General features: G+C 35.4%; 1 protein-coding gene across 13 annotated transcripts in view; it reads right to left on the bottom strand.

Annotated features, from left to right (window-relative positions):
* Window positions 1-12620, bottom strand: part of COP1 (COP1 E3 ubiquitin ligase) — a 267302-nt gene that overhangs the window by 123526 nt on the left and 131156 nt on the right. For all 13 annotated transcript variants that reach the window (XM_033198878.1, XM_033198882.1, XM_033198877.1 and 10 more), the window contains one exon: window positions 8970-9105. In XM_033198878.1, the coding sequence (XP_033054769.1) occupies window positions 8970-9105 (136 nt within the window). The remainder of the gene's footprint in view (window positions 1-8969; window positions 9106-12620) is intronic.

Consider the following 12620-nt stretch of genomic DNA (forward strand, 5'->3'; position numbering starts at 1 on the left):
TAGCATTATGTTTACCTTGGACAAGTGACAAAATTTCTGTCTCAGTTTTTTCATATGTAAAATGAGATTAATAGCAATACCTTGCAACACAGGGTTGATACAAGAATTAAATGAATTAGGGAACTGATGTAAAATATTTACAATGTTGTCTAAAAAAGAGTAGGTAACACACTCCACATTACCAGTATAGAGACTATTCCAGCATCAACTAATGCCACCATAGATAACTATTTTCTTCTTAGGAATTTACTAATGCTTGATACAACTCCATTCCAACAGTTTGAACAAACGTTAAGTAAAAATACTGAAAAACTCTCGAGAGGTAGAGTGTACAACAATTTTGACCATAACAATCTAGCTGTACAAAATTCAAACTAGGAATTCAAAAGACAACCATCACTACTAAGTATATTAAGTTTAAACTACACAGCTTCAAACTATTTCTCTCTGGTGGACACAGAACACCTAATCGAAGAAAAAATGCAAAATATGCTATCATTGCTATGTGTAAAAAGAATGCAATAACTGTCTTCTTTCCTGTTCCTTGCCGTTGCTAAACTAGGACCATCGTCTACTTAAGAGAGTGAACTTCACCGTATGTCACCAATTCCATACCTTGTCTATTGTTTAATAGTTGACATAGTGTCAAAGTAAACAAATGCTGCCACCTTGTGGTCTGATGGGTATGGTTTTAACTTCAAATAAGCAAAGGAAAAAAAATACGTTTCTGGTTTGGCCTTTTCTCTCAGATTATCACTTCATTAAGTGACCAACACTATGTCAAGCAATTTTATAGTACGAATAATTATATCTTTTGCAAAGTAACAAAATAATGCAACAAATTCAACATTATCTGCCTTCTCAAATACTTGTTTAGGCCTCTTTTTTTGTTTGAGACAGAGTCTCACTCTGTTGCCCAGTGCAGTGATCTCAGTTCACTGCAACTGCTGCCTCTAGGTTCAAGTGATTCTCCTGCACACTTCCAAGTAGCTGGGATTACAGGCTCACGCCACCATGCCTGGCTAATTTTTGTATTTTTAGTAGAGACGGAGATTCGCCATGCTGGCCAGGCTGGTCTCGAACTCCTGGCCTCAAGTGATCTGCCTGCCTTGGCCCCTGCCCCACAAACTGCTGGATTACAGGTGTGAGCCACCTCACCTGGCCTCTTTATTCCTCTTTCTGAAAGAAATTAGTAAAATTTCATTTTTGGGGAGGAATTAAAAGGCTTTATGTAAATTTATTATCAATGATGTGTTTGAATATGAGAAACTAAGAAAAGTAAAAAAATCACCAGAGCTGTGAGAGTTTTTTGTTTGTTCGAGGTGGAGTCTCGCTCCGTCGCCCAGGCTGGATTGCAGCGGCTCGATCTCGGCTCACTGCAAGTTCTGCCTCCTGGGTTCACGTCATTCTCCTGCCTCAGCCTCCCGAGTAGTTGGGACCACAGGCGCCCGCCACCACACCCGGCTAATTTTTTTGTATTTTTAGTAGAGACGGGGTTTCACTGTGTTAGCCAGGATGGTCTCGATCTCCTGACCTCGTTATCCGCTCGTCTTGGCCTCCCAAAGTGCTGTGATTACGGGCGTGAGCCACTGTGCCCAGCCACTGTGAGAGTTTTTTACACCTTCATTTCTTTAGCTATGTCATCCTTTCTTGCTAGTCTTCATCTCTCATGCCTAAGAAACTTTAAAATTGGAAATTTTTCTTTAAAAAACATTAACTCGGTGTAATTAATAGAAAAAAACAAACATAGCATGCAAGATGGCCCAACCAAAGGTATCTTTAAAATTTTTTATATTAATCAAAATGTTTTAATCTAACCACAATTTAAATAAGTATCTCCAAATGAAGATCTTGTTTAGGTCTTCCCAAGAATATATTTCTGCCTCAGAGTGCACAATGTTTTCATATAAATGTCAGTATGATTAGGGTTTATTAGCAATTTCAAAAAATCCAACACTACATTAAATCAAGCTTTAAAAAAGCAATAATGAAACCCTCTTGGCCAGGCAAGGTGGCTCACGCCTGTAATCCCAGCATGTTGGGAGGCCAAGGCAGGCAGATCATGAGGAGATGTAGACCATCCTGGCTAACATGGAGAAACCCTGTCTTTACTAAAAATACAAAAAATTAGCTGGGCATGGTGGCGGGCGCCTGTAGTCCTAGCTACTCGGGAGGCTGAGGCAGGAGAATGGCATGAACCTGGGAGGCGGAGCTTGTAGTGAGCCGAGATTGCGCCACTGCACTCCAGCCTGGGAGACAGTGCGAGACTCTGTCTCAAGAAAAAAAAAAGAAAAAGAAAAAAGCCCTCTCTTCCCCAAAACCAAGCTAACATGGCTTTCAGGAATGAAAAAAAATAAAAAATAAAAAACATTATTACTCTTTTATGAAAGAGACTGAAAACCAATCACACATTTTCCATGTAGAGATGCCACTTTTGTAACAATGTTAAGAATAAAGTTTTGATTTTTTTTAAGGAAGAAAATACAATACAGGATAAATTCACAATGGTCAAGGCCATAAATCAACACCACGGCAGAGCTCTAATATGGGTATTTTAACTAAGTCACATAACTACAGATAAGTGCATACATATCAGGTCAATATTATAAATAAACTTTGATACTTATTCTTGCCATTTCACATTCAATCTACATTTCTGAAGTCCTGAAAAGCATAGTAAACATTCTTAATACAGTTAATAATTTAAGTAAGAATGCAAATCTGTTGCTCCAAACTAAACTGTTTCGTAGACTATTTTTTTATTTCTTATCTATAAGGGCACTAAAATAAGATTGTGGGCTCTCCTGAATCCAAGAATCACGTCCGGCCTGCTCATGATCATATGCTTAGTCTGGTCTAAGGGCACTAAAGTAAGATTGTGAGCTCTCCTGAATACAAGCATCACGTCCAGCCTGCTCATGATCATACGCCTAGTCTGGTCTAGCCTGTGTTAGGTTATCAATGATTCTTTGTTAATTAAATCATGTAATAAAATGCACCCCATAACCTGCTGCATTTTCAAATTTTACTCAGTCAAATGCCAACACACAGAAAAGTAAAGGAACGTATGATTTTTGTCTTATTCATTACTGAGTTAAACAGCTGTTAGAATACAATAAAAGATCTCCTGCAATAGTTTCTTCAGCTAATGGCTTAGAGTTTAAGATCTTCATATACATAATAAATTAAAATCTTAGTCCTGTAAATGAAAAGCATGCCAAGTTTTAGTAATATTTGACAAGTTAAAAGTTACCAAATTCCTGATGTGCCTCAAAAAACATCTTTTTAGGGTCAGTTATTCTAAGATATTTGAACATGAACTAGCAATCTGATTATACCAAGGAATTACTGTTAATTTGCTTAGACGTGATGCAGCCCTGTGGTTTAACAATATCCATTTTAAGAGATGCAGATAAGTTTCTGAGATTTGCTTTAAAATACTTAAGCATATACACACCCAACACTGGAGCACCCAGATTCATAAAACGAGTTATTCTTGACTACAAGAAGACTTAGCCACACAATAATAGTGGGGGACTTCAGGCTGGGCGCGATGGCTCATCATGCCTGTAATACCAGCACTTAGGGAGGGCGAGGTGGGCGGATCTCCAAGTCAGGAGTTTGAGACCAGCCTGGCCAACCTAATGAAACCTAGTCTCTACTAAAAATACAAAAATTAGCCAGGCATGGTGGGCAGGCGCCTGTAATGCCAGCTACTCGAGAGGCTGAGGCAGGAGAATTGCTTGAACCTGAGAGGTGGAGGTTGCAGTGAGCTGAGATCATGCCATTGCACTCCAGCCTGGGTAACAAGAGCAAAACTCCATCGTAAAAAAAAAAAAAAAAAAATAGTGGGGGACTTCAATACCCGATTCACACCTTTAGACAGATCACAGAGGCAGAACACTAACAATGAAATTCTGGACTTAAACTCTACACTTGACCAACTGGATACACATACACAGAGTAGTACTACACCCAACAACCACAGAATATACAAACTTCTCGTCTGTACACGGGACATGTTTTAAGATAGACCACATGCTTGGCCTTATAAAGCAAATCTCAATAAATTAAAAAACAAACAAACAAACCAAAAAAAAACGAAATCACACCAAGCATAACTCTTGGACCACAGTGAATAAACGCAGAAATCAGTATCAAGAAGATCTCACAAAACATTAAAATTAAACAATGTGCTTCTGAATAACCCTTGGATAAACAAAGAAATTAAGGCAGGAATGAAAAAATTCTTTGAAATTAATGAAAACACAGATACAACTTACCAAAAATCTTTGGATGCAGCTAAAGCAGTGTAGAGAGGAAAATTTATATCACTAAAATGCCTTCATCAAGAGGTTAGGAAGATCTCAAATTAATGACCTTACATCACATGTAGAGGAACTAGAAGAAAAAGAACAATCTAATCCCAAAGGTAGTAGAAGAAAAAACTAAAGTCAGAGAAGAAGTGAATGAAATTGAGACCCAAAAGTCCATACAAAAGATCAGTAAGATCAAGAGTTGGTTCTTCAGAAGAGTAATCAAGATTAATAAACCACTAACAAGATTAACAAAGAAAAAACAAGAGAAGATCAAAATAAGTGCAATCAGAAATGACAAAGATGACATTACAACCAACACCCCAGAAATACAAAAGATCCTCAGAGATTATTATGAACAACTCTATGCACACAGACTAGAAAATCTAGAGGAAATGGATAAATTCTTGGAAACACACAGCCTCCCAAGATTCAAACAATAAGAAAGTGAAAATCTGAACTGACCAGTAACAAGTTCAGAAATTGAATCAGTAATTTAAACAAAACAAAACAAAAAAAACCTACCAACCAAAAAGAGCCCTGGACCAGATGATTCACAGACAAATTCTAACAGATGTACAAAGAATTGATACCAATCCTACTGAAACTTCCAAAAAATCAAGGAGGGGCTTCTCCCTAATTCATTAGATGAATCCAGCATCATCCTGATACCAAAATCTGGCAGAGACACAATGATAAAAGAAAACTTCAAGCAAATATCCCTCATAAACACAGGTACAACAATTCTCAACAAAACACTCTGTATTATAAAATTATTATTATTATAATAAAATATTCTGTATTATAAAATACAAGTATTTTGTAAGCTGAACCCAGGAGCACATCAAAAGTTAATTTGCCACAATCAAGTATGCTTTATTCTTGCAATGCAAGGCTTGATTCACAATATGCAGATCAATAAATGTGATTTACCACATAAATAGAATAAAAAACAAAAAATACACGATCATCTCAAAAGATGCAGAAAAAGTCTTTGATAAAATCCAACATCTCTTCATGATAACAACCCTTAACAGACTAGGCATCAAAAGAACATAATCCAAAACAGTAAGAGTCATCTATGACAAATCCATAGCCAACATAATAAAATGGGCAAAAGCTGAAACCATTCCCTCTGACAACCAGAACAAGACAAGGATGCCCACTTTCACTACTCCTATTCAACATAATACTGGAAGTCCTAACCAGAGCAATCTGTCAATAGTAAGAAATAAATGGCATCCAAACAGGAAAAGAGTAAGTCAAATTATCTCTTTTTGCTCACAATATGATTTTATACACAGAAAACCATAAAGACTCTGCCAAAAGACTCCTGGAACTCATAAACAAATTCAGTAAAGTTTCAGAATACAAAATTGACGTACAAAATTTGGTGCATTTCCATATACTAATAATGTTCTAGCTGAGAAAGAAATAAAAAAACACAATCTATTTACAATAGCCACAAAGAAAATAAAATACCTAGGAACTCATCTAAGCAAGGAGGTGAAAGATCTCTACAATGAGAACACAAAGTCCTGCTGAAAGAAATCGAAGATGACACAAACAAATGGAAAATTCTTCCGTAAGCATGATTAGGAAGAATCAATATTGTTAAAATGGCAATATTGTTCAAAGCAATTTATAGATTCAATGTTATCCTAAAATACCAACGTCGTTTTTCACAGAATTAGAAAAAAACTATTCTAAAATTCACATGGAACAAAAAAAGAGCTTGAATGGCCAAAGCAGTCGTAAGCAAAATGAACATACTTGGAGGCATCACACCACCCAACTTCAATTTATACTATCAGGCTACAGTAACCAAAACAGCATGGCACTGGTAGGTACAAAAACAGACATAAGACCAATGGAATAGAATAGAGAACCCAGGCATAAAGCTGCAAACCTACACCATCTGATCTTTAACAAAATTAACAAAAATAAGCCATGGGGAAAGGACTCCCTATTCAATCAATGGTGCTTGGATAACTAGCTAGCCACGTGCAGAAGAATAAAACTGGACCGCTACTTTTCATCATATACAATAACTCAAGATCAATTAAAACCTAAATCTAAGACCTCAAACTATAAAAATCTTAGAAGAAAAGCTAGGAAATATCCTTCCTGACATAGGCTTTGGCAAATAATTTATGGTTAAGTCTTCAAAAGCAATTGCAACAAAAACATAAATTGACAAGTGGGACCTAATTAAATTAAAGAGCTTCTACACAGCAGAAGAAATTGCCAACAGACTAAACAGCCTATGGAATGGGTGAAAGTATTTGCAAACTACGCCTCTGACAAAGGCCTAATATTCAAAATCTACAAGAAACTTAAATCGACCTATGAAAAACAAAAAATCCAATAAAAAATGAGAAGACACAAACAGACACTTCTCAAAAGAACACACACAAGTTGCCAACAGGCATATGAAAAAAAAGCTCAACATCACTAATCATCAGAGAAATAAAAATCAAAACCAGGATGAGATACCATCTCATCACAGAATGGCAATTATTAAAAAGTCAAAAAACAATAGATACTGGCAAGGCTGTGAAGAAAAGGGAATGCTTATATGCTGTTCCTATGAATGCAAACTAGATCAACCACTACAGAAAGCAGTTTGGAGTTTCGTCATATAACTTACAACAAAACTACCATTTGACCCAGCAATCCCATTAGTAGGTATACGCACAAAAGAAAGGAAGTTGTTCTACCATACAGACACATGCACTAGTATGTTCACTGCAGTGTTATTCACAGTAACAAAGGCATGTAATCAATCTAGGTGGCCATCAATGGTGGACTGGATCAAGAAAATGTGGCACATGGAATACAATACAGCCTTAAAAAAGAATAAAACCATGTCTTTTACAGCAACAAGAGTGAAGCTGGAGGCCATTATCCTAAGTGAATTAATGCAAGAACAGAAAATCAAATAATGTATCTTCTCACTTGTAAGTGACACCTAAACACTGAAGACATATGAATGTAAATATGAGAACAACAGTTACTGGGGAGCTACTAGATGGAGAGGTGGGAGAAGGCAGGGGGCGTGGGCTTATAAAACACTTGTTGTGTACCTATGCTCACTGCCTGGGTGACAGAAACATTAGGACTCCAAGCCCCAGTGTCATGCAATATACTCATGTAACAAACCTGCATGTGTACCGTGTGTACCATTTAATCTATTAAAAAAGTTGAAAACATTAAAAAACAACAAAAAAAAATGGTCAGGGAACATGGAAAAAAATAATAAAATACTTAAGCAAAAAGTAATCAAAGTGAAGAGGATACATAAAACTTGTACAGAAAAATCTTTGTGAAGACTTATTCCATTCTATTTTCCTGTATATTACAAATTTTCATTAAACATTTCAAATAATGATAAAAATAATATAATGCAAACTGGGTGCAGTAACAGTCAAAGCTACTTGGGAAGCTGAGGCAGGAGGACTGCATGAGCCCAGGAGTCTGAGGATAGCTTAGGCAGCATAATTAGACACCGTCTCTTAAAAATAAAAAAATCAGTAACGGAAAGATCACTGGAAAATCCCAATATTTGGAAACTAGTAACAGCCTCAGTAATCATGGGTCAACGAGAAAAATCAAAAGGTATTTTGATATATACTTCAAAACATGCTGCATGCAATAAACACATAAAATTTTATCTGTCAATTTTAAAAAACAAACTTTTTAAAAAATAGAAAGCTAAAATAGTACTTTGAACTATATTAAAATGGAAAAGTATCACGTCAGTTTTTTTGTCATGTGGCTAATACAGTACTTACAGGGAAATGTATACCACAAAATAACTGTATTAGAAAAGAAGGTATCAACTAAACGATCTCAATTTTTACCTTAAGAAATTAGCATATAAGAGCAAATTAAACCCTCAAAAAGTAGAAGAATGAAAATAATTAAGAGCAAAGATTAATGATCACAGAAAACAGACAAATACAGCCTATCAATAAAACCAAGAGCTGGCTCTCTGGGAAGATCAACAAAACTGATAAACTTCTCAGCTAGACTCTTCAGGAAAAAGGTAAGTAACAAAATCCACTGTCAGGAATGAAAGAGGGAAAATCATGATGCAATCCAAAGATATTAAGAGAATAATAAGGCAATATTATGAATAATTGTACGCCAAAAAGTTTAACAGCCCTGATAAGATGGACAAATGTCTTAAAAGACACAAACTAATTATAATGCTAAACCAAGAAGAAATGGATAACCTGATTAAATCTCTTAAGAAAATTGAATTGGTAATTAAAATTCATTTCTGGAAGCTTCACTGGCAAATTCTACAAAATACTTAAGGAAGAAATAATACCAATTCCGTACAAACTTCCAGAAAATCCAGAGGTGGGAGCACTTATGAGGAGAGCATACTGTCATCAAAACCAGACACAGATAGTACAAGAAAACAAGCTACAACCTTATGAGATGGATACCATCAATTATTCCATTTTAGATATGAAGAAATTTGGCATATAGAAACTCAGGAACTTGCCTAAAATCACAGAACTAATAATTGGCAGGCTGCTTCAGAACCCACCCTTTTAAAAATAAAGCTATTAAGTGTTTCTCAAATTCAATTAGATTCTAGACATTTTTACAAAAAAAAATAGTAATTTGCCCAATACTTACCTAGAGACTATACTGGAACCATTATAGAGATCACTAGCATATGACAATGTGGCTAAAGGTCGTACTGAATTATATCGAGTAAACTTGGACAAGCATTCCTGAAATTCATCCAACTGGCTTGCAGTTCGACTGTCATCTATATGAAAAAAACAACAACAACAAAAAAGAAAATAGATGAATTGAACTGCAAAGTAAATCAAAGAGCTACATCCACAAATTAAAAGTTACATTCTAAATACAAAAAACAATATTTAGATTTTACTAAAGACTAGTTTGCACAAGTTAATTGGTTAATTTTTCAGCTTTAATAAAAAATGTCTTGGTTCTTTGAAAGACACTGTCTCTTTCCACTATGAATTCTCATTTTTTTTTTGGCAATAATTTCTTGAAAAAATAAAAATAATAATAATAAAAGAGCTACTATTTGAGAGTCATTAAAATAAAAATCCATCAATGGAGAATGTGAGGAGGATGTTAAGAAGAGTACATATATTGGATAGGCGTTTGTTAGTTTGAAAGAACATGGTTACTGGCATACATATTTATGCCCATGTTTTGTTTAAAATCCAGTTTACAATAACATTTTAGATAAAATAGTTCATAAATAAGAAATATTTGCTCAAATAATACACTGAAATGTTTCAAATTCTATTACAGGAACAGAGTAGAAAACTACAATGTTATGAACTATTAATTCTAAAAAACAAACAAAAAAAGTTTGAAATTACTCCCATTTACCTCGAAGAGTGCCTTCATCAAGAAAAAATAAATTTTCATTCAAATCTCTTGGTGACATATGAAAAACAATAATACTATCCAGTGGAAAAGTATACAAATACCTTGGGTAAAGTTCACTTCAATAAACTATTTGAAGATAAATCATGTGGGATTTAAAACATAAAATCAGTTTACGAAGTACCTGAGAATACAACTAATCTATTCTCCAGTCTATTAATACAAGCAGACCTACACTAAAAGCATAAATTTAAAAACTCATTGCTTTTCAGCACTGTGTCATTTGAACTTATTCTTTCGTTTCTGAAGAATGATAAAAACAATGAGCACTTTAGCTTCCTAGACTGAAACTGAGACAAGTTTGTTATACCACTGTATTTTCATAGCTTCTTTATTCTAAGCTCATACACACACACACACAAACTTTTCAAGGTAAACGTTCATGATTTCCCTTCTTAAGTGCCATCTGAGGTAAGAGTAAGCATAATAAAAGATGCCAGAATTATTAAGTCAAAAGAGTTATACAGAAAATACAAAGCACAGTGAAGAACTTATGTTATCTGGAGATACTAGGTTACCTTGAAAACAACTGTTTGCATGACGAAATTTATGTAGCAATTATTATTAAAAAAAAAAAAAAGGCCGGGCGCGGTGGCTCAAGCCTGTAATCCCAGCACTTTGGGAGGCCGAGACGGGCGGATCACAAGGTCAGGAGATCAAGACCATCTTGGCTAACACGGTGAAACTCCGTCTCTACTAAAAAATACAAAAAAAAATCTAGCCGGGCGAGGTGATGGGCGCCTGTAGTCCCAGCTACTCGGGAGGCTGAGGCAGGAGAATGGCATAAACCCGGGAGGCGGAGCTTGCAGTGAGCTGAGATCCGGCCACTGCACTCCAGCCTGGGCGACAGAGCGAGACTCCGTCTCAAAACAAAACAAAACAAAACAAAACAAAAAAACAAACAAAAAAAAACAAGGCCTGGTGCGGTGGCTCACACCTGTAATCCCAACACTTTGGGAGGCTGAGGCAGGCGGATTACCTGAGGTTGGGAGTTTGAGATTAGCCTGACCAACATGGAGAAGCCCTGTCTCTACTAAAAATACAAAATTAGCTGGGCGTGGTGGTGCATGCCTGTAATCCCAGCTACTTGGGAGGCTAGACAGGAGAATTGCTCGAACCCGGCAGGCAGAGGTTGTGGTGAGCCAAGATCACGCCACTGCATTCCAGCCTGGGCAACAAGAGCAAAACTCCGTTTCAAAAAAAAAAGAAAGAAAGAAAAAGAAAAAAGAAAAATAAATAACATTACTTGAGGAAACTGAGTGAGCTTTTGTCCCTGATATTTTACATATTTTAAAGATTTAAACTCTAAGCCAATTCATCAAAATACCTAAATTTAAAGGGTACAATTAGTTGTGCTTTCATTCTAAAGAGAGCAAAAGGAATTACCTAATAGGCAATACCATAATGGTATTGAGATAAAACTCTCGCTCTACAAAAATTATTCTCAGGAAATTCCACATATTATAAATAAAACATGGGTTATTTGCAAAACTAAAAATCACAACCGTACTGCAGAGTGGTCTGGATATAATAGTTAATGATTATTTTTATATGGAAACCTATTACTGTGAGTTATTTAACATTCTACATACTGGAAAGATGGTTGGTTTTATTAATTTAAAACCTGTTTCAATGTTATCCTATTCATTCCCATTTTGATATCAATTCCTAAGTACATAAAACCAGCATTCAATATTGTGTATTCTGTTCTAGGTTAACAGTCCTGTTCTAGGCTAACTGGATTTCTGCCTATCATATAAGCTCATTAATGGCTACTTTCAACAGAAACCATAAAGAAAACAATAAAACTAGTTATTTCAGTATCTGAAAGTACAGTAATTGGTTTTAACTTATGAGGTTACAAAAAGGTAGAATTTCGTTTGCGTGGTATTTTACCATCAACATCCAAACATATCTGCTGGTATATCACCTCTCCTATCCTAATTACCGATTGGTTTGTAAAAGTGTATTCAATGTCTCTTTTCTTTCTCCTAATGCTTTATAATTAACTTCCTCTTTCAATTACAATTGAAACTCCAAAGTAATAGTCCTTTAATATTCATCTCTCATTTTGAAAGTTGGAAATAAAAGTTAGGGAATACAGATGGATTTACAGATTCTCATTTGAAAATATACAAAGGACAATCAACCTCTTAGCTACACCGTTTCAGAGAAGTTAAAATTTCCCCTTTACAGTCAAAGGTACTAGGAGGAACTTAAAATCCAGCAATATAATTACACTAGCTAGCTAACGTAAGATTCCTGAAAACTAGAGACATGTTTTAGGTACAATACAGCCATACCCACACAAATAAAAATCTATCTAATTTTCCTCATGGTTTTATTATTCTACTGTCTTGTAAAGCTACACTCCCAAAAATAAACTGACTTGTGATGACCTTTACTATTCCATACCATGCCTATGCTGTTAGTGACTTAAAGATTATTAATAATAGCCTACCCCAATCTCTTTCCCACCTGTTTTTTTAAAGGTCTGCCACTTGCCTATAGTTGTATTTCAACATCATACCAACAAATAATGTATGAAAGGGTTAACACGAACTCTGCCAGTCAGAATGCAGGTATTGGGCTACTTTCAACTTAACAACTTCCTATGGCAGTTTATATTTATAAATTATTACATAAGCACAATAAGGGGCTCAATTCACAGGCAATAAATGAAAGCTTTCCATGTATAAAAACTGTTGTTAATTTCAAAAAACAAGCAAATCTTGGCTTCTCCCTTGGTCTTCAGAGGAAAAATGCTTTGTAAATCTAATATAATTTTTCCTGTACCACCAATCATGAGGCAAATTGGTAGGATCTAAGCAACATGTAGATTATAAATAATATAAA

This window comes from Trachypithecus francoisi, unplaced genomic scaffold (assembly GCF_009764315.1).
Source record: "Trachypithecus francoisi isolate TF-2019V2 unplaced genomic scaffold, Tfra_2.0 Lachesis_group5, whole genome shotgun sequence".
NCBI lineage: Eukaryota > Metazoa > Chordata > Mammalia > Primates > Cercopithecidae > Trachypithecus > Trachypithecus francoisi.